The sequence below is a fragment of the Salmo salar genome, chromosome ssa16 (genome assembly GCF_905237065.1).
Source record: "Salmo salar chromosome ssa16, Ssal_v3.1, whole genome shotgun sequence".
In the NCBI taxonomy this organism is placed as follows: domain Eukaryota; kingdom Metazoa; phylum Chordata; class Actinopteri; order Salmoniformes; family Salmonidae; genus Salmo; species Salmo salar.
In genome coordinates this window covers 62,892,644-62,914,289 of record NC_059457.1, presented here as the reverse complement: position 1 = coordinate 62,914,289, position 21,646 = coordinate 62,892,644, and the positions used below count along the sequence as shown (strand labels likewise).

At 47.1% G+C, this 21,646-nt stretch overlaps 1 protein-coding gene across 1 annotated transcript in view; it reads right to left on the bottom strand.

Moving 5' to 3' along the window:
• Nucleotides 1-349: 349 nt before the first annotated feature.
• The window catches only part of LOC106574327 (partitioning defective 3 homolog B), a 241,797-nt gene continuing 220,500 nt past the window's right edge, over nt 350-21,646 (bottom strand). Inside the window, exons 23-24 of the mRNA XM_045696696.1 lie at nt 9,954-10,030; nt 350-2,410 (exon numbers count right to left, since the gene is read on the bottom strand). Of these exons, the coding sequence (XP_045552652.1) occupies nt 2,290-2,410; nt 9,954-10,030 (198 nt within the window). The 3' untranslated portion in view covers nt 350-2,289. The remainder of the gene's footprint in view (nt 2,411-9,953; nt 10,031-21,646) is intronic.

Below are 21,646 nucleotides of genomic sequence, written 5' to 3'. Positions count from 1 at the left end.
TAATTGTTGAGGGTGATTCGGTCTTTATCAGCAGTAAGACTGGGTCTACGTCCCAAATGGCACCCTATTCCCTAAATAGTGCAATACTTTTGACTAGAGCCCTATGAGCCGGTCCAATGGGACCTGTTCAAAAGTATGGCACTATGTAGAGAATAGGGTGCCATTTGGGAAGCACCCTGGGCCTCTCTGTTATCATAGAGGGCTAATTTATCTGAAATGGGAAAGCTAAACTGGGTTGAAAATCTTAATGAATCATTTGGGCGAGATGAGTCATCATATTGGTGACTCATAATCAGGACAATTGGCATAACTTTGCAATTTCATCATTCTGTTAAATGAGACAGCTAAATTGGTGAACAATACATTTATTCATCTTTGCATATTGTATATGATCATTTACAATGTATATTTAATGCACAGCATAATATAAAAACAATCATTTACAAAGGTTAAAATGTATCGTCATCAATGTACAATATGACATGGTATGGTCAGCGTTGTGATTCTTTACCGTCACACAGAGGAAATTATATCAATGGCGAGAAAGGATAATAATCCCGGTGCATATGAGTAACATGTTTAAGTGTCTCTCTTAGGCCTTCATCACTGGAGAATGTAGCTGTGTCCCAAATGGCACCGTATTCCCTATTTAGTGCACTACTTTTGACCAGGTCAAAAGTAGTGCACTATGTAGGGAATAGGGTGCCATTTGGAAGGGGTGGTTTATGGACCAGGCCATCATCAGAACACTCCTCTCAGCTGCTGACATGTTTTAGAAGCAGTAAAGGTCTATATGTGTACAGTATGTATAGAGACGTGTTTAGAAATGTGTTTCTTTATGCATGTGTGGGGATGTAAATAATGTATTTTGATTCACAGGGTTCCAGAATGACTGGAGATAGACAATGTACAGATTGGAAAGAGACTTTTAATTGAATACCAGCCAAACTCTTGCAGGGTTGCACAAACTTTTTGCACAAGCTTAAAAACAGGCCCCTCCCCTTCTGGAACAACAATGAGAGGCCAGGGATGGTGAAGTTAGGGTTTTGACTCAAAAAGCACCCTATACCCGAGATAACGGAAGACAAAAAGACAACTGGACAAGAAGCTGACACTGGACAGGAAGTTGATCCTAAGAAACAAGGTCAGAGGAACGGGAAGTAGGGACAGGAAATGAAGTCCACATCAAAGCATCTTTGCCCGCCTGCCGTGTCCCTTCCATCCACCTTTTTAGATGTGGGTGTTTTTTGAATGTGTTTTGGTTGTGGCCTTTGCTAATAAACCTTCCATTAACAGTTTTTTGCCTAAAACAAATTTCTGCTGCCCATAATGTGCTTTTTTTAAGTAAAGTATAATGTGTGTGGTGTTTGATTTAAAAACGGCCAAATTTAGGTTATCATAAAGACACTGTTGAAGAAATTAAAATGTATGCTCTGTGTTGACTAACTATATTTATTCATCACATAAAGGACTATGCCAGTTCTGGACTTTTTCTGGATCTATGTCAAGTAATGCAAGGGGAAAAAATGGCACAGCAGCCATTTTGGGAGGGGGTGTGGATGACCACACACCATAGCAGTCATCTTTTTGAGCAGAGAACTACTGGGCTGTGTCCGTAGCCTTATGAACCCTGGTCAAAAGAAGTGCACTAGATAGGGAATAAAGTGCCATTTGGGACACAGCCCTTCCCCTACTGCTTTGATGTTTGTAGCTCTCAAAGACCTGGTGTAAGCAGTATAGCTCACGCCCATTGGACGTCTAGTTGGAGCCTTATTACTTACACCAATCTGATTCCTTCAGATTTGCAGACACCAAACGAGGTAGGGGGGCGAGGATGTTTTCAGACAGGGGGGTGTAGAGCAGCAATGAGTGGGTCTGATTTAGGGTTGAAATAATCAGTAATCTTTCCAGAATTCCAAGGTTTTCCAGAAATCCTGGTTGGAAGATTCCGGGAATCAAGAAGAAATAAGGCAGAAACCCGGGAATCTTCCAACTGGGATTTTCCCAGAAAATCTGGGGAATTTGGGGAAAGTTACCAGAATTCTGCAATCCCAGTCTGAGTCCATCTAGCTATCGCACCTACACCGCTCCAATCATGCTGTTCTTCTGGCGTGGGTCCGGCTGCCTGCTGTCCCTGTAGCCGCCGGGGTAGCGCTCAGGGGTGGCGAATCGGCCGGGGCTGGCGTCACGGTAACCGCCCCTGCCCACTGTCTCGTAGCGGGGGGCACGGGTGCCTGGTGTGGGGGGTACCTCCTGGCGCTGGTCAGCCCGGTGGGGCGAGGATGGGTACTACCTGGGGTCCACCTGTGGTGGCCCAGGGGGCGAGGTGGCCCGGGGCAGGCTGGAGGGGCTGGGACTCTTTAGGGGTGTAGTAGTTGTCTCGGCCGGGGTAACCGGGTGCTGTCCTAGACTGGGTGGGGTAGAAACATATTAGAGAGTGTAGACAATTTAAAAAAATCAACTTGTGTGTGTGCATAAGCTTGTGTGTAAATGAGTGTCAAATCAAATCAAAGTTTATTTGTCACGTGCGCCGAATACAACAGGTGTAGACCTTACAGTGAAATGCTTACTTACAGGCTCTAACCAATAGGGCGAAAAAAAAAGGTGTGTGTGTGTAAGTAAAGAAATAAAACAACAGTAAAATGACATTTGAAAAATAAGAGTAGCAAGGCTATATACAGACACCGGTTAGTCAGGCTTATTGAGGTAGTATGTACATGTGGGTATGGTTAAAGTGACTATGCATATATGATGAACAGAGAGTAGCAGTAGCGTAAAAGAGGGGTTGGCGGGTGGTGGGACACAATGCAGATAGCCCGGTTAGCCAATGTGCGGGAGCACTGGTTGGTCGGGCCAATTGAGGTAGTATGTACATGAATGTATAGTTAAAGTGACTATGCATATATGATAAACAGAGAGTAGCAGCAGCATAAAGAGGGATGGTGGTGGGGCACACAATGCAAATAGTCCGGGTGACCATTTGGTTACCTGTTCAGGAGTCTTATGGCTTGGGGGTAAAAACTGTTGAGAAGCCTTTTTGTCCTAGACTTGGCACTCTGGTACCGCTTGCCATGCGGTAGTAGAGAGAACAGTCTATGACTGGGGTGGCTGGGTGTGTGAGTGAGTGTGTGTGACCCGGGGGGGGTAGCGCAGTAAGGAGGCTGCAGGCAGCTGGGTGTCTCTGATTCCCTCCCAGTGACTGTGGGGTGATTAGGGGGCTAAGCTCCTGGGGTAAGGAGACACGCAGGGCGACTCACAGAGGCAGGATGGATCAACTTTCACAGCCCCATTCACATTTTTCCCTGCCCACGCTCTGCCCTGCCTGGGCTAAGTTACACACACAGCCAACAACCAGAACCAAAGCCCAAAACTAGGCCTTCTCCCAGGTCAGATAGAGGTGAAACTGCCCTGGTAAATTCCCTGCTCATTTTCATACATGCGTTTGTGATACCAACATGCTTTACACACACACACACACACACACACACACACACACACACACACACACACACACACACACACACACACGATCATAAACCACATCCCACCCGCCAGCTCTACATCCTCGGAGGATAATAAATGTCGATCTACTCATCAATCCAGCCATCCCTCAATCTCTGGATGGAGAGACGGATAAAGGGATAGATTAATAGATGTGATGCTGTGAAAGGGTCATTTCGGGGGCAGATTTGGCCTGTGTAAGCTGGTGGAAAGATGTTTAGGCTAGTGGGAAGATGGAGAAGGATGTGGAGGTGAAAGCCTGTTTGGAGGCCTTGAGCTGGGGTGAAGGCTCAGGTGCTCTCCCCTCCCTCAAAACCCCCGCTGGCCGGCTGCTAATCCCTAGTGATGAAACATCTGGCTTTCATTTCTCTCCATCTCTGGCTCTCTTTCTCTCCCTCCTTATCACTTCTCTGGGCCCTTAGTGACATCATAGGGGCCCCGGTGCTGAATGATAAGGGACCACCTGTATGTCCGTGTTTGGGTGGTCAAGTCTACATAAACCACATGTTGTTGATGTCTGGCATGCCTAGCCCACTGCCCCACACACCACAGAGATCTCCCAAGGGAAGCACATACACAACTTGTTATGACGCACAGTCAACAGGTGCAGAGCTGTCACAATGAGCATGCCTGTGAGTGAACAGTGAGAGCTCTACTGTCACTAACTCTAGGAGAGATAGAGAGAGAGGAGGGTGCAAAGAGTGTTTTCAAACTCCATGTATACATGTGAGTGTATAGGTGATTGTGGATGCACGCGTGTATCTAAATGTATGTCAGTATAATGGATGTGTGTGTATGTGGGTATGTATATGTACGTGTGTGTGTGCATGTTTGTGTCTGTATATACACAATATACACTATATACACAAACGTATGTGGACACCACTTCAAATGAGTGAATTCGGCTATTTCAGCCACACCCGTTGCTGACAGGTGTATAAAATCCAGCACACAGCCATGCAATCTCCATAGACAAACATTGGCAATAGAATGGCCTTACTGAAGAGCTTATGGTTTCCATGGCCGAGCAGCCACACACAAGCCTAAAATCACCATGCGCAACGCCAAGCGTCGGCTGGAGTGGTGTAAAGCTCGCTGCCATTTGACTCTGGAGCAGTAGAAGAGCGTTCTCTGGAGAGAATCATGCTTTACCATCTGGCAGTCCGATGCCAGGAGAACACTACCTGGCTGAATGCAACTGTAAAGGTTGGTGGAGGAGGAATAATGGTCGGGGCTGTTTTTCCATGGTTCGAGCTTGGCCCCTTAGTTCCAATGAAGTGAGATCTTAACACTACAGCATACAATGACATTCTAGACGATTCTGTGCTTTGTGGCAACAGTTTGGGGAAAGCCCTTTCCTGTTTCAGCATGACAATGCCCCCGTACACAAAGCGAGGTCCATACAGAAATGGTTTGTCGAGATCAGTGTGGAAGAACTTGACTGGCCTGCACAGAGCACTGACCTCAACCCCATCAAACACCTTTGGGATGAATTGGAACGCCGACTGCGAGCCAGGCCTAATCGCCCAACATCGTGCTCGTGGCTGAATGGAAGCAGCAATGTTCCAAAATCTAGTGGAAAGCCTTCCCAAAGAGTGGAGGCTGTTATAGCAGCAAAGGGCGGACAAACTCTATGATTTTGGAATGAGACGTTCGATGAGCAGGTGTCCACATACTTTTGGTCATGTAATACAACCTGACAGAGGGAGGTGTGATCCTATCCACATGGGCCAAGTGAACGCTACTAATAACATGTCATGTAATGAATCAGACTCACACCTCTCAACTGTCAACACTCAATGGCTGCATCCCAAATAGCACCCTATTCGCTATATTGCACACTACTTTTGACCAGGGACCATAAGGCTTTGGTCAAAAGTAGTGCACCATGTAGGGTATAGGGTGCTATTTACATTTTGGGACACACCCTACACCATGCAAACAGCCCGTGAGATGTGGCCCGAAAACGGGGAGATGGTGCATGTGGTGTGTGTTTACGTGGTCTGCGTGTCTCTATGTGGCGTGTTGTGTGTGTGTTATGTGTATGTGTCTATGCGCTGTGTGTTTGTGTGTGTGTGTGCGCAATGACATTTGGGCATAGTTTCCGCCTTACGACAAGGAGGAATTTGGCCCTGGTGAGTGAGGGGGACTATTTGCACCTGCCCAAGGAAACGGAAGGATAATTAGGCCCTGTGGTTCTTACCTGACCCTCAATACACTCCATTGGTGTGAGGGAACACAGCTGGTAGCTAGCAGCCATGGAGGCCACCGAGGGGTTGCTTGGAGGGGATCTAACCCATTCTCTGTAGGATCCATAGCACTTACTGACAATCTGCATACGTGTGTGTGTATACCTGCGAGTGTTTCAGTTTGTGCTATGGACTTTCCAAAATAACGGACAGACGGAGGGATAGACATACACACACATGGCAGGCTGAGTGCTGGAGACAGAGGCCAGACCAGGCTGGTTTCACATTAAAGGGATACTTTCAGGATTTTGGTAATACAGTCTTTTATCTACTTCCCCAGAACTAAACACCCATAGATTTCCATTCATTGCGCTAGTCGCAAAACTACCTCTAACTTCATTCATACTGGGCACAGAGACATACAAATGGTATCCACGAGTTCATCTGACTCTGGAGAAGTAGATAACGGGCCTCATTGTCAAAATCCCAAAGTATCCCTTTAAAGGAAAACCATTAGGCTGAAATAGAGAGAGGTTATGTGTGTTAATCAAACCAACCTAGATAAATATTGGGGAGGGGGCTTTCACACAGACATGTATGCACACACCCACACACAAAATGTCTCTGTGTTTGCCATCACTCTGTCTACTCTATAGTGAGTACAGTGTGAATTACACTTTGCAGCACTGTATCCCACTGAGACCTTTACACAGGAGTAACACGCACTAAAATGACACTGAATAGCACCAACAATTCTATCAGATATGCTGGTGGCCAATTACTAAGTGGCCATCTATAAAGTAAAAATACACATTCCAGATTTAACTACTGGTACTTCAACTGGTTCAGATCTACAATACATTGTCAGCCTTGACTAGATCTTTCCGTCTGTTTTGTGACTTCATTGGTCAGCGGTCAAAGACCTTCTCACTCACTCGCTCTCAAAGTGTGTGTTTATCCTTTGTTTTATTTATAAATCCATGATTTCATTTTCCAGAAATGCTTGTGCCTGCCTCGGTGTCTGTTGGAGAGGGAGAGACCGAAAGAGGGAGACAGAAAGAGCGTGATCTCTCCAGGTAGCCAGAGCCCACTGAGGCGATGACTTTATGAAAGCCTAACGGCTCAACCAGTTTAATTTCCAAAATACTGATTTCATTACGGGTCCGTTTCAGCGAAAACAGAGTTAGCGGGGGAAAGAGTGCTGCGGCCTGCATTTACTTCGGCCCGAAACGGCAACACACTGCCACAAAAGGGAGCAATGTGACTTGAAGAACAAACCAGGACTCGTATTCAAAGTTTCCCACAGTAGGAGTGCTGATCTAGAATCAGTTCACCCCTGTCCATGTAATTGTTTCCATTGTGATCATAAGGCACTCCTACTCTGAGACGCTTTATGGATACAGGCCCAGGTCTCCCCTGTCCATGTAGTCTTATTCATTGTGATCTAAAAGACAAAACTGATCCTAAATCAGCAGCACTCCTACTCTGAGACGCTTGATACATACAGCGAGGAGCGTCGTGAATATGGAAAGTCTACGTTTGGGTCTGAGAAACCTAAAATGACTTAGCATACCAATAAAAAGGTCAATGAATTGAAATGATCTGAATTGAAACGAGAAGTAAGGGATGAGATTAGTGAGAGACCGATGCTCATGTGCTGATCAAACATTTACCCAGCATGCACCTGTTTAGGCGACATGCAGTGCTGACGTGGCCATCTGTCGGAGAGCGAAGCCATGCTCACGAGGGAGAAAACGCCCACCCACACACAGCTCCAATCACGGATCATTAGGAGGAGAGAAGAGACCACCGATCAGTGGGTCGGAGATAGGTGCCGTGGAACAAAACTACTGAGCTGAGACCAGGGAAGGTTAAAGTCAGGTGCAGAGTGTATGTGTGGTCAGACTGGTCCTCGTGTGTTGAAGAGTACACACAGACAACCTTTCTGGTTAATAGTGTAGCCTTGCACTTTGTGAAGACATTTACATTACTACAGTAGCTCTGGAGTTAAATGTGCCATTCAGACCACACACACCTCTTCTGCAGACCCCAATTGATGAGGGTAATATCAGTCCTCCATCTGAAGCACTGGCCACCGGCTGCACATTAATCACACAATTATCAGCCCAGCGACCACTGTTCACGCACACAGCCTCGGCTCAGCGGCCTAATCCAATCACCTATGGGGTCATGGGCCGTTCAGACTGGATAACCTGGGGCTGAGCCGTGGAGCCCATGACCCAGTGCTTCAGAACAGTAACGACCTTAATGTGCTCCATATGGGGTAGAATGAGTGTGTGTTTTACCCCTCCCTCCCTCCCTCCCTCTCCCCCCGAGCACCAACACCCCAGGCTAGGGAAAAGCTGATCCCCACTACAGGAGTAGGGGTTGGGATGGGGAGAATAGAGGGGTACCACCATTCCCCCCCTAAGGCACTGGACTTTCCAGACGTGCAGCCCCAGCCGCATCCCCAGCAAGTGCCGGCTCCTTCCTCACAAAAGACAGGCCAAATGTATGCTAATGGAACACAGCCGCACAGCAGAGACGCACTCATTTGAGAGGAAATGACTCTCAATGAGCTGGGCCCCGGGGGGGGATCTCGCGCAAAGTTCAGCTTGGTTTGAAAAACACATTTATTTCACCTCCCTCTCTATTTCTCTCTCCATATCACTCTCCCCCTTTCTGTATTATTTCCCCTCCAAACCCAGAAATATACCCCCCTCCCCACCAATCTCTCGCTCTTTGTTTTGTCAAATTCCTGGAATAAATTTAGGTCCCCCATCTTGGTATTGACGCTTCGGGGAGATGTAGTGTTTCTGGGGTACAGGGCTTGTTTCATCCTCGAGTGAACATCTAAAACAAGAGAGCAAACATATAAGGTTTGCAATGAATCATTCGGAGGCAGTGCGTGCGACACTTTCTTCTCTCTTTGTTCTGGTGCTGAAGACGTGCTGCTCTCCACCAGTGGTTGAATGCTCTTGTCACTCTGTACTGTAGTCTCACACAGAGACTTGAACAAAGGCTTGTGGGGTTGACACCTCTAACTAAAATAAGAAGAGAGGGCTAAGCGACAGCTCTGACATTTCTCTCGACAGTTCATTTAACCGCCTGCGATTCGACGCCGGTCGAGTGTGAGTAACCATGAGTTACGTAGGCTGAGACATGTGTTAGCATAAGCTTAGCATTAGCTCAGGAAGGGCCTACTTGCATAAAGCCTTAGGCTTTAGCTCACAGTCCAGACCTAGTCAGTCACACTGCTCCTTTCAGTGGATGCTCTGTTCAGTTTTAGGGCATCTCAGTCAGCGTGGCTCCACTCCCTTCTCCTTGGCGCCCCTCATATCAGCCGGAGCAATAACCCGTGAAATGACAGCTCTCTCCGCACCACTCCACTGTGTGCTCTGGTTGTCTCCCAGGCCCACCACACTCCTGGTTAGCGCTGGGGGACTAACACAGCAGTGTGTGTGTGTGGGGGGGGGGAATGTGTGAGTGTTTGAGTATGTGTACAGCAGGAACTAAGTCTACACGTGGGCACGTGTGTAAGAGCCATCTGACATGAGGACGTTGAGTCAGACGAATAGAGAGTGTTACAGCATATAATGTATGTCATTTAGCAGACCCTTGATTCAAAGCGACTTACAGTAGAGCATGCAAACATTTCCGTATGGGTGGTCCCAGTCGGAATCGAACCCGCGACTTTGGCATTGGGCCGTGCTCCGCTAACTGAGCTTCACAGAACCGCATCATGCTCATGCATAGTCTAGGTGGACCTCTGTGGCGCAGAGAAAGGATCCATCCTCCGTCTATTCTTCGTCTCCCAGGAGCTGGTCAGGGCTACTCCCGGGATGAGGAGGCTTTCCCAAGGCAAACACTCCAGATTTAATTATAAGCTCTAAAGAGGATTACTCTCTCTGCTGCCGTCTGTGTGTGTGTGTGCGTGTGCGTGTGCGTGTGTGTGTGTGTGTATTGTATTGTATTGATGGTGGCCTAAAACAGATAAGAAGACAGACAGACAGACGTGCATGCACACATACGCCAAGGTTGGGCTCAATTCAAATTGAAGGCAGTCAATTCAGGAAGTGATTTGAAATAAAAATTCACAAATGTAAAAAAACTTTACAAATAAAAAGCAATTTATTGAGAAGTCACTGAAAACAATAAATGCCTTCTTTTTCGATTGTTGAATTGTAATTAAAATGTACTTCCTGAAATGAACCTACAAACAATTCGAATTGAGCCCAACCCTGATGCGCACACACAGCCTACCTGGAGTGGGTTGCGTACTGTCGCTCCACGTCCTCATAGCAGGGTGCCGGGCGGGTATCAGGTCCTCTCACGGCCATCTGTGGAGGAGAGGGGCACATAATGGTCAATATTACACACCTGTCTGTCTGTCTGTCTGTCTGTCTGTCTGTCTGTCTGTCTGTCTGTCTGTCTGTAACCCCCCCACCATCACTAGCTAAGCCGGCTTAGTGTTAAGGTTCATATTAGGGTTAGCGTTAGCTATATGGGTAAGGGTTAACATTGGTTAGACGTAGCTGTAGCCTACAGTCAAGTGAGAGAGGACAAATAATGTTATTACAAATACATGCCTGTCTACCCCCACCGTCACATGATACGCCTCAGAATGGCTTAGTGGTAGGGAAGGGCTACCACTAAGCCAAGAGAGATTTTTTACCTTGTCAGCTCGGGGATTCAATCCAGCAAACTTCCGGTTACTGGCCCAACGCTCTAACCACTAGGCTACCTGTCGCCAACCCTCCATGTCTCAAGCTAGACATCAACCATGAGCATAAACCACATTATGCCGAGGGGTAGGCCATTTGGGTATTGAGTATTGAGCCGCTCAATCTTTGTGTGAAGGTTAAAGGCATTATGCAAAGAGGTGCGGGGTAATGGCTGTAGTCGCTGTGTGGCATTTGTCTCGTCGGCCATGTTCCAAATGGCACCCTATTCCTTACATAGTGCACTACTTTTGAACAGTGCCCTATGAGCTGGTCCTATGGGCCCAGGTCAAAAGTAATGCACTATAGGGAATAAGGTGCTATTTGGGACGAAGCCAGGGAGAGCGGGAAGCCGGGGGCCAGGGTTCAGGTTAGAGCCGCTCGGTTGCATGTTAAGTTTGGTCATATGTGTCTCTGGGGAAGAGGGAGAGATGGAGGAGAGAAAGAGAGAGAGAGAGAGAGAGAGAGAGAGAGAGAGAGAGAGAGAGAGAGAGAGAGAGAGAGAGAGAGAGAGAGAGAGAGAGAGAGAAAGAGAGAAAGAGAGAAAGAGAGAGAAAGAGAGAGAAAGAGAGAAAGAGAGAGAGAGAGAGAGAGAGAGAGAGAAAGAGAGAGAAAGAGGGAGAGAGAGAGAGAGAGAGAGAGAGAGGGGGATAAGAGGGGAGAGAGAAGCAAAGAAAGAGATAAGAAGAGCAAAAGAGCGGGAGAGAAAGCGGGGGAGAGAAAGGGGAGGGAGAGACAGGGAGACAAAGAGAGCGACAGACCGAGAGAAGGAAAGAGGGTGGGAAAGAAAGACAACAAGAGAGGACAGAGAGAATGTCAGCATAGAGAGCCGAAATTCACTCCAAACATTTTAGTAACAGAGTTGGATGGGTGAATTTGATCATTGGCCAGTGGACTACTAGTGCACCATCAAACAAGAATATAAAATGATGTACTTTATCATTTTGTTCATGTTGTAGCTATCGAGCGGGTTAGTGTCAGTCTCTATGAATAGTGAACAGAAAAGTGTGTGTGCCGAAAGGCTTCGACTCCTCTAGGGTGGTGGTGGTGGTTAACACTTCCTGGAGTCTGACCCCTCAACCTCCATCCCACCCATACACCCCAGGGCATAACTGCTCACCATGGCAACAGGGTAGAGTATAAATCTTTTGGACACAAAACAGAGAAGATCATATTAAATTCTGTTTCCTATTAAACTCACACACATTTTGGTTATGAGCCTGATGATGTCGTGTAAGTGTGTGTGTGTGTGTGTGTGTGTTGCTGTGGATCGCAGAGCCAGTGTTAATGTGTTCTACAGGCAGGGTAGCTTACAGAGGACCAGACTGTCTCTGGACACACTAAGCAGCTGAGGCCAGGCCACATGCAGCCCATGGGACATTGTGAGAGGCTGGGGTTCCCCTCCTGCACTGAGAAAGTTAAGAGTGCCATGTGGCAGCCCACTCTTCCCACCATGGATGACCCTTTTGTCGTAAGAAATTAAAACGTTACGAATTTGACCGGACTACAGACTGCCATACAAGACTGACGGACTATTTTCCCTCACAGTAAAAGACAAATGTCATAGCCAATGGAGAACCACACAGTAAGAACACAGGCTTTTGAGTAAAGGACGAGTTGATTTTCAAGCTCGAAAATCACCCTTTCTTGCTCGTTTTCCCCAGAAAACTAAGCGTCTGGAGTGCCACTAAGTGTGCCGCAAAAACACACCAATCAAGTAGTTAAAGCCAGCTGTCGCATTCATCAAAAATACTGTGCATATACAGGAAATGAATTTCCTGGAGCACTTCACTCCCCTCGCAATTTATAGTCACGTGCGTACGATAAGCCTCAAACGAGGGCCTGAATGTCTTGACATAAAATACGAGGAATGCTTTCATGGTAAAACGGAGGTACAAGAGGAAAAAAATTATATTCTGAGCCCCTCTCTTTCTCGCTCCCTCTCTTTTTGAACAGAGTAATTGCTTGTGTTCTCTCTGCCATCCATCCATCTCTGATGCTAATTAGCCGCATCTCTCAGTGAGGAATCGCAGCCTGGCACTCCTCGCAGCAGAACACCCCTCCCCCCTGCTGGCAGCGGACGTGTCCGCCTGCAGTCGGCTGGCATGAAGCAGCGGCGGGCGAAATCCATCCAATATCTGCAATTCCTCATCGTTTTCCGTAATGAGATTCCATTGATTTCCGCTCGGGAAACAAACTGGCACTGAGGGAACAGTTTTAGCCGTGGCAGGAGGGTGGGGGCTTTCAGGGGAACTGAAGTCTCAAACTGTGTTACTTTGTTCAAGCTGTGTCTCATGAAACTCAAACTGTGTCTCGCTACTAGCTCAAACTGTGCTCATGGTGCTCTTGGTGTTTCGTAAAACAAACAAACTGTACTCAGTCAGTCTCTAAATCTCAAAATCTCACTCTGCAAATCTCACCCCTATGTCTGGCCCTACATTACGTGTGGTATTGGTCTGTTTGACGCTTCACTGCTACAGTCATGCAGCCCCCCCCCCAAATGTCCCCTAAACACTCCCAGAGCTCGTTAGCAGCAGATGGTAAGACTGGCTCATTTAGGGCCTAGTCATGCCTCCCCTTACAGCCATGTAAGGTTACTTCCAAACAGAGTGGAATGGAGAGCTAGCTTGATCAGTGCAAGTACATGGTACAATCTGCCTGTAATTATATTAACTTGTTTTGGGAAATTGGGGTGGGACGGTGGGTAAAGGGGTAGGGTGAGGTTCAGTCATTTACATATAAACTTATTTGTAGCCCTTGGGGGGTGCGCTGTCCAATCGGCCTCTGATTGACTTGTAACTTTTCAACGACAGGGTTGGCCAAAGAAGCTCTCCCCCTGGAGAGCTATGTAGGTGCATGGTTTTAGTTAAACCCTGTTGTAAATCAACTGGTTTGGATACCGGTCATCAAGGTCCCGGTAAGCAACTGATTAGTAGAATCAGGTGTGCTAGATTAGGGTTGGAGCAAAAGCCTGCAGGAGGTGGATCTCCAGGAGGAAGTATTGGCACAACTGTGGGTTTGAGTGGTGTTCTCCACATGTTCAGGGTTACAACTTTGAGTCCAAAGGTAGGGGTGTGAGGAAAATCCACAAAGGGTCTGACTAATGATTTTGGTGGAGGTGGTGAGGAATGGGGTATTTCCGCTTGCCTGGCTCCAGGTGAGCTGCAGTATCGGTTCTCCCGTCTATTGAAAATGTTACGGTGCGTTTGCTCACAGCGCGTGTGTTTGTGAGAGGAAAATGTCCCCCATAGTCTAGACCCACAGAGTGCTTCAAGTACTATGAGCATTACAGTATTCTGTCAAGTCATGGCAGCATGCACACCCAGGGAGCCTGCCAACATCAAAGATGGGAAATTATGATCTCAACACACACACACACACACACACACACACACACACACACACACACACACACACACACACGAAAAATAAAATAAAAACTGAGGGAAAGGTGATGTATCCCAACCCAAGGGAAGGCGAGAGTGCGGGGAATCGGGATTGTGTTCGATTGCAGTTTAAACTGCAAACAGATCACACCCACTCTCCTGTTGGTCAAAGACAAGCTTTCAAGCCTCGGTGATAAAGAGGCCCAAATCAGTCCCAGGAGCCTTTGTCGGAGAGATAACCTAGTCGGGACTGTGCTCACGGAATTCAGAATGAACTGACATAAAACAAAGAGAAGAAGTGAAGCGCTTTGTGTCAGGTGATGAGGAGGCGGCGCGGGGGAACGAGGACGGAGAGGAGAGGGGGGTTCCGTGTTCGGAATGACTCATCGTGACTTTGAAAAGCATAGAGGAAAACTCTGGAGAGAACTGATGCGACACATTAAAAATGTGTGTGTGTATTCCACATTACATGTAGGGTGTTTGCAAACACATTCATCAAAGAAACATCAGAGCGGACAGGAGAAAAAAGGCAATATCAAAAGCCATTCCAAAGACAACGGGAGGTAAGCTAGCTAAGCCACCAACAAAACTTAGAAACAAAACAGAATAAAGAAGCTCAGAAGCCACTGATTACAGATAGGGTTGAAGATGACATTGTCTCTAGATGCTGATCTAAGGTCAATTTGTCATTATACCCTCTTATGGTTATTAACCAGGTAGGCCAGTTGAGAACAAGTTCTCATTTACAACTGCGACCTGGCCAAGATAAAGCAAAGCAGTGCGACACAAACAACAGAGTTACACAAACAAACGTACAGTCAATAACACAATAGAAAAATATATGTACAGTGTGTGCAAATGTAGAAGATTAGGGAGGTAAGGCAATAAATAGGCCATAGAGGCGAAATAATTACAATTTAGCATTAACACTGGAGTGATAGATGTGCAGATGATGTGCAAGTAGTGATACTGGGGTGCAAAAGAGCAAGAAGATAAATAACAATATGGGGATGAGGTAGTTGGGTGTGCTATTTACAGATTGGCTGTGTACAGGTACAGTGATCGGTAAGCTGCTCTGAAAGCTGATGCTGAAAGTTAGAGAGGGAGATAAAAGTCTCCAGCTTCAGTGATTGGGTGTGGTGGGTAGTATATGGGGCTTTGGTGACAAAACGGATGGCACTGTGATAGACTACATCCAGTTTGCTGAGAAGAGATTTGGAGGTTATTTTGTAAATGACATCGCCGAAGTCAAGGATCGGTAGGATAGTCAGTTTTACGAGGGTATGTTTGGCAGCATGAGTGAAGGAGGCTTTGTTGCAATATAATATGTCGATTCTAGATTTAATTTTGGATTGGAGATGCTTAATGTAGTCTGGAAGGAGAGTTTACAGTCTAACCAGACACCTAGGTATTTGTAGTTGTCCACATATTCTAAGTCAGAACTGTCTAGAGTAGTGATGCTAGTCGGGCGGGCGGGTGCGGGCAGCAATCGGTTGAAGAGCATGCATTTAGTTTTACTAGCATTTAAAAGCAGTTGGAGGCCACGGAAGGAGTGTTGCATGGCATTGAAGCTTGTTTGGAGGTTTGTTAACACAGTGTCCAAAGGAGGGCCAGATGCATACAGAATGGTGTCATCTGCGTAGAGTTGGATCAGAGAATCACCAGCAGCAAGAGCGACATCATTGATATATACAGAGAAAAGAGTCGGCCCGAGAATTGAACCCTGTGGCACCCCCATAGAGACTGCCAGAGGTCCGGACAACAGGCCCTCCGATTTGACACACTGAACTCTATCTGAGAAGTAGTTGGTGAACCAGGCGAGGAAGTCATTTGAGAAACCAAGGCTATTGAGTCTGCCGATTAGAATGCGGTGATTGACAGAGTCGAAAGCCTTGGCCAGGTCGATGAAGACGGCAGCACAGTACTGTCTTTTATCGATGGCGGTTATGATATTGTTTATGACCTTGAACGTGGCTGAGGTGCACCCATGAACAGCTCAGAAACCAGATTGTATAGTGGAGAAGGTACGGTGGGATTCGAAATGGTCGGTGATCTGTAACTTGGCTTTCAAAGATTTTAGAAAGGCAGGGCAGGATGGATATAGGTCTATAACAGTTTGGGTCTAGAGAGTCTCCCCCTTTGAAGAGGGGGATGACCGCAGCAGCTTTCCAATCTTTGGGGATCTCAGACGATACGAAAGAGAGTAATAGAGGTTGCAACAATTTCGGCAGATAATTTTAGTAAGAGAGGGTCCAGATTGTCTAGCCCAGCTGATATGTAGGGATCCAGATTTTACAGCTCTTTCAGAACATCAGCTGTCTGGATTTGGGTGAAGGAGAAGTGAGGGGGCTTGGGCAGGTTGCTGCAGGGGGTGCAGAGCTGTTGGCAGGGGTAGGGGTATCCAGGTGAAAAGCATGGCCAGCCGTCGAAAAATGCTTATTGGAATTATCGATTATCGTAGATTTATCGGTGGTGACAGTGCTTCCTAGCCTCAATTCAGTGGGCAGCTGGGAGGAGGTGCTCTTAATCTCCATGGACTTTACAGTATCCCAAAACTTTTTGTAATTAGTGCTACAGGATGCAGAACACCACAGGATGTTTTTGTGCTGGTCAAGGGCAGTCAAGTCTGGGGTGAACCAAGGGCTATATCTGTTCTTAGTTTTTTTTTTATTCAATGGGGCATGCTTATTTAAGATGGTGAGGAAAGCACTTTTAAAGAGCAACCAGGCATCCTCTACTGACGGGATGAGGTCAAGATCCTTCCAGGATACCCGGGCCAGGTCAATTAGAAAGGCCTGCTCGCTGAAGTGTTTTTGGGAGCGTTTGACAGTGATGAGGGGTGGTCGTTTGACCGCGGACCCATTACGGACACAGGCAATGAGGCAGTGATCGCTGAGATCCTGGCTGAAGACAGCAGAGGTGTATTAAGAGGGCAAGTTGGTCAGGATGATATCTAAGAGGGTGCCCATGGTTACGGACTTAGGGTTGTACCTGATAGGTTCCTTGATAATTTGTGTGAGATTGAGGGCATCTAGCTTAGATTGTAGGATGGCCGGGGTGTTAAGCATATCCCAGTTTAGGTCACCTAATAGTACGAACTCTGAAGATAGATGGGGGGCAATCAATTCACATATGGTGTCCAGGGCACAGCTAGGGGCTGAGGGGGGTCTATAACAAGAGGCAACGGTGAGAGACTTGTTTCTGGAAAGGTGGATTTAAAAAAAGTAAAAACTCAAATTGTTTGGGCACAGACCTGGATGGTATGACAGAATGCCAGCTATCTCTGCAGTAGATTGCAACTCCGCCCCCTATGGCAGTTCTATTTCGTTCGGAAAATGTTGTATTTGGGGATGGAAATTTCAAGATTTTTGGTGGCCTTCCTAAGCCAGGATTCAGACACGGCTAGGACATCAGGGTTGGCGGAGTGTGCTAAAGCAGTGAATAAAACAAACTTAGGGAGGAGGCTTCTGATGTTAACATGCATGAAACCAAGGCTTTTACGGTTACAGAAGTCAACAAATGAGAGCGCCTGGGGAATGGGAGTGGTGCTGGGGGCTGCAGGGCCTGGGTTAACCTCTACATCACCAGAGGAGGAGTAGGATAAGGGTACTGATCGTCTAGTGCGTTTGGAACAGAGAGTAAAAGGAGCAGATTTCTGGGCGTGGCAGAATAGATTCAAGGCACAATGTACAGACAAGGGTATGGTAGGATGTGAGTACAGTGGATGTAAACCTAGGCGTTGAGTGACGATGAGAGAGGTTGTGACTCTAGAGGCACCAGTTAAGCCAGATGAGGTCACTGCATGTGTGAGGGGTGTGACAAAAGGGCTATCTAAGGCATATTGGGCAGGGCTGGGGGCTCTATAGTGAAATAAGACAATAATCACTTACCAAAACAGCAATAGACAAGACATATTGAAATTAGGGAGAGGTATGTGTACCCGAGTGATCATACGGTCCAATGAGCAGAAATAGGTGAGTCAGGAAGCCGATTCAGGAGTCAAGCCGATTCAGGAGACAAGGCGATTCAGACAGCTAGAGGGCTGGGATTGACGTCGCAACGGAAGAGCCTGTTGAAGCCACCTTGGACGATTATGTCGGCAGACCAGTCGTGATGGATCGGCGGGGATCCGTGTCGGCAGTAAAAGGTCCAGGCCAATAGGCAAAAGAGGTATTGTAGCCCAAGAATTAGCTGGTGGACCTCTTCGGCTGGCCGGGAGATGGGCCTAGCTCAAGACTAACTGGTGCTTGCTTCGGGACAGAGACGTTAGCCAGGAGTAGCCACTCGGATTGCAGCTAGCTAGCTGCGATGATCCGGTGTAAAGGTTCAGAGCTTGCGGTAGGAATCCGGAGATGTGGTAGAGAAAAAGCAGTCTGATATGCTCTGGGTTGATATTGCGCTGTGTAGACTGGCAGGTATTGACCGAGCTGAAACACAGAATCATATAGAATGTCATTCTATGCTGTAGTGTTAAGATTTCCCTTCACTTGAACTAAGGGGCCTAGCCCGAACCTTGAAAACAATCCAGACCATTATTTCTCCTCCACAGTTGGCACTATGCCTTGGGGCAGGTAGTGTAATCCTGGCATCGGCCAAACCCAGATTAGCTCTTCAGACTGCCAGAAGGTGAAGCGTGCTTCATCACGCCAGAGAACACGCTCCACTGCTCCACTCCAGAGTCCAATGGCAGCGAGCTTAACACAACTCCAGCTGACGCTTGGCATTGCGCATGGTGATCTTAGGCTTATATGCGGCTGCTCGGCCATGGAAACCCATTTCATGAAGCTCCCGACAAAAAGTTATTGTGCTGACATTGCTTCCAGAGGCAGTTTGGATGGGCACTCGGCAGAGTGTTGCAACCAAGGACAGACGATTTTTATGTGCAACGCACTTCAGCACTCTGTGGTCCGTTCTGTGAGCTTGTGTGGCCTACCACTTTGCGGCTGAGCCATTGTTGCTCCTAGACATTTCCACTTTACAATAACAGCACTTACAGTTGACCGTGGCAGCTCTAGCAGGGCAGAAATGTGACAAACTGACTTATTTGAAAGGTGGCATCTGATGACAGTGCCACATTGAAAGACAATGAGCTTTTCAGTAAGGCCATTCTACTGCCAATGTTCGTCTATGCAGATTGCATGGCTGTGTGCTCAATGTTATACAGCTGTCACCACCGGGTGTGGCTGAAATAGCCGAATCCACTAATTTGAAGGGATGTCCACATTTTTTTATATATATAGTTTACCTCTGTCATTATGGAAAGCAAGCATCTCTTTCTCTCCTTCTCTCTCTCTCACCTCTCTAGCTCTCTGTCTCCTTCCTTTGTGTCGTTCTCGTCCAGTCCAATCTCAGCTAAGCCTTAGATAAACACATGTGCACACACACACACACGCACACGCGTGCATACGTACACACAAGCACTCACAAACTCGCACTAGGATGACCTAGGTGTGTGTGGTGATACGTTTTTCTCTTTTTAGAACCCCACCAGATACAAATTCACACACAGGCACACACCATCCAAGGGCACCGAACCTCAAATATGTGCAGACCAAAGGCAGTTACGAGTTCAGCGCACTTCAGGGGGCCAAGCCAAAGCCTCTCGACCCACCCTGCCCCATAACAACTTACCCACAGTCCACGCACACCTTACAGGGCTGGAGTGAGGGCCACTGCCACGGCCGGCTGCAGTTACAGCCTATAGCTACTGTGATTAAAGGCTAGTGTTAGTCCCCACTTTTGATTTGGGCTGGGCTGAACTTCTCAATTATACTGCAGCTTATGTAATTATATGGGTCTGTTAGAAGTTAGTCTTTGTTTCATACTCCAGGAATAACTGAGCGACTGGCATAGTTAGGAAAGGGAGGGAGACTATGATCAGTGAAACCTGAAAGGGGGTTACAATTGGGCAGTCAGATATACCAAAGTGTCCAATAGACACGCTGACATGAGAAGAGCTTAGAAGGGAGAGAAGGGAGAGATCGAGAGAAAGGAGAGAGCAGACATGGGTTGAACATTTTTTAGCATTTGCTTTAGCCTGCCTAGAGAGACAGATGGGCAGAGTTTGCAGTTTTGCAACTAGGACGCCCACTAGCCTCAAAAGACTCGCCTGAAGGTAGCCCGGTACCAGTTTAAAAAAAAATGAATGGAAGTATACACTGAGTCTACAAAACATTAACAACACCTGCTCTTTCCATGACAGACTGACTAGGTGAATCCATGATACCTTATTGATATCACTTGTTAAATCCACTTAAAATCAGTGTAGATGAAGGGGAGGAGACCGGTTAAAGAATGATTTTTAAGCCTTGAGACAACTGAGACATGGATTGTGTATGTGTGCCATTCAGAGGGCGAATGGGCAAGACAAAAGTGCCTTTGAATGGGGGCATGGTAGTAGGTGCCAGGCACACCGGTTTGTGTGAAGAACTGCAACGCTGCTGGGTTTGTCACACTCAACAGTTTCCCGTGTGTTTCAAGCTGTCCACCACCCAAAGGACATCCAGCCAACTAGACACAACTATGGAAAGCATTGAAGTCAACATGGGCCAGCATCCGTGTGGAACAGTTGACACCTTGTAGAGTCCATGTCCCCACGAATTTAAGCTGTTCTGACAGCTTCCTGATCTTCTTACAGTGAGGGAAAAAAGTATTTGATCCCCTGCTGATTTTGTACGTTTGCCCACTGACAAAGAAATGATCAGTCTATAATTTTAATGGTAGGTTTATTTGAACAGTGAGAGACAGAATAACAACAAAAAAATCCAGAAAAACGCATGTCAAAAATGTTATAAATTGATTTGCATTTTAATGAGGGAAATAAGTATTTGACCCCTCTGCAAAACATTACTTAGTACTTGGTGATAAACCCTTGTTGGCAATCACAGAGGTCAGACGTTTCTTGTAGTTGGCCACCAGGTTTGCACACATCTCAGGAGGGATTTTGTCCCACTCCTCTTTGCAGATCTTATCCAAGTCATTAAGGTTTCGAGGCTGACGTTTGGCAACTCGAACCTTCAGCTCCCTCCACAGATTTTCTATGGGATTAAGGTCTGGAGACTGGCTAGGCCACTCCAGGACCTTAATGTGCTTCTTCTTGAGCCACTCCTTTGTTGCCTTGGCCGTGTGTTTTGGGTCATTGTCATGCTGGAATATCCATCCCCATCCATTTTCAATGCCCTGGCTGAGGGAAGGAGGTTCTCACCCAAGATTTGACGGTACATGGCCCCGTCCATCATCCCTTTGATGCGGTGAAGTTGTCCTGTCCCCTTAGCAGAAAAACACCCCCAAAGCATGTTTCCACCTCCATGTTTGACAGTGGAGATGGTGTTCTTGGGGTCATAGGCAGCATTCCTCCTCCTCCAAACACGGCGAGTTGAGTTGATGCCAAAGAGCTCCATTTTGGTCTCATCTGACAACAACACTTTCACCCAGTTGTCCTCTGAATCATTCAGATGTTCATTGGCAAACTTCAGACGGGCATGTATATGTGCTTTCTTGAGCAGGGGGACCTTGCGGGCGCTGCAGGATTTCAGTCCTTCACGGCGTAGTGTGTTACCAATTGTTTTCTTGGTGACTATAGTCCCAGCTGCCTTGAGATCATTGGCAAGATCCTCCCGTGTAGTTCTGGACTGATTCCTCACCGTTCTCATGATTATTGCAACTCCACGAGGTGAGATCTTGCATGGAGCCCCAGGCCGAGGGAGATTGACAGTTCTTTTGTGTTTCTTCCATTTGCGAATAATCGCATAAACTGTTGTCACCTTCTCACCAAGCTGCTTGGCGATGGTCTTGTAGCCCATTCCAGCCTTGTGTAGATCAACAATCTTGTCCCTGACATCCTTGGAGA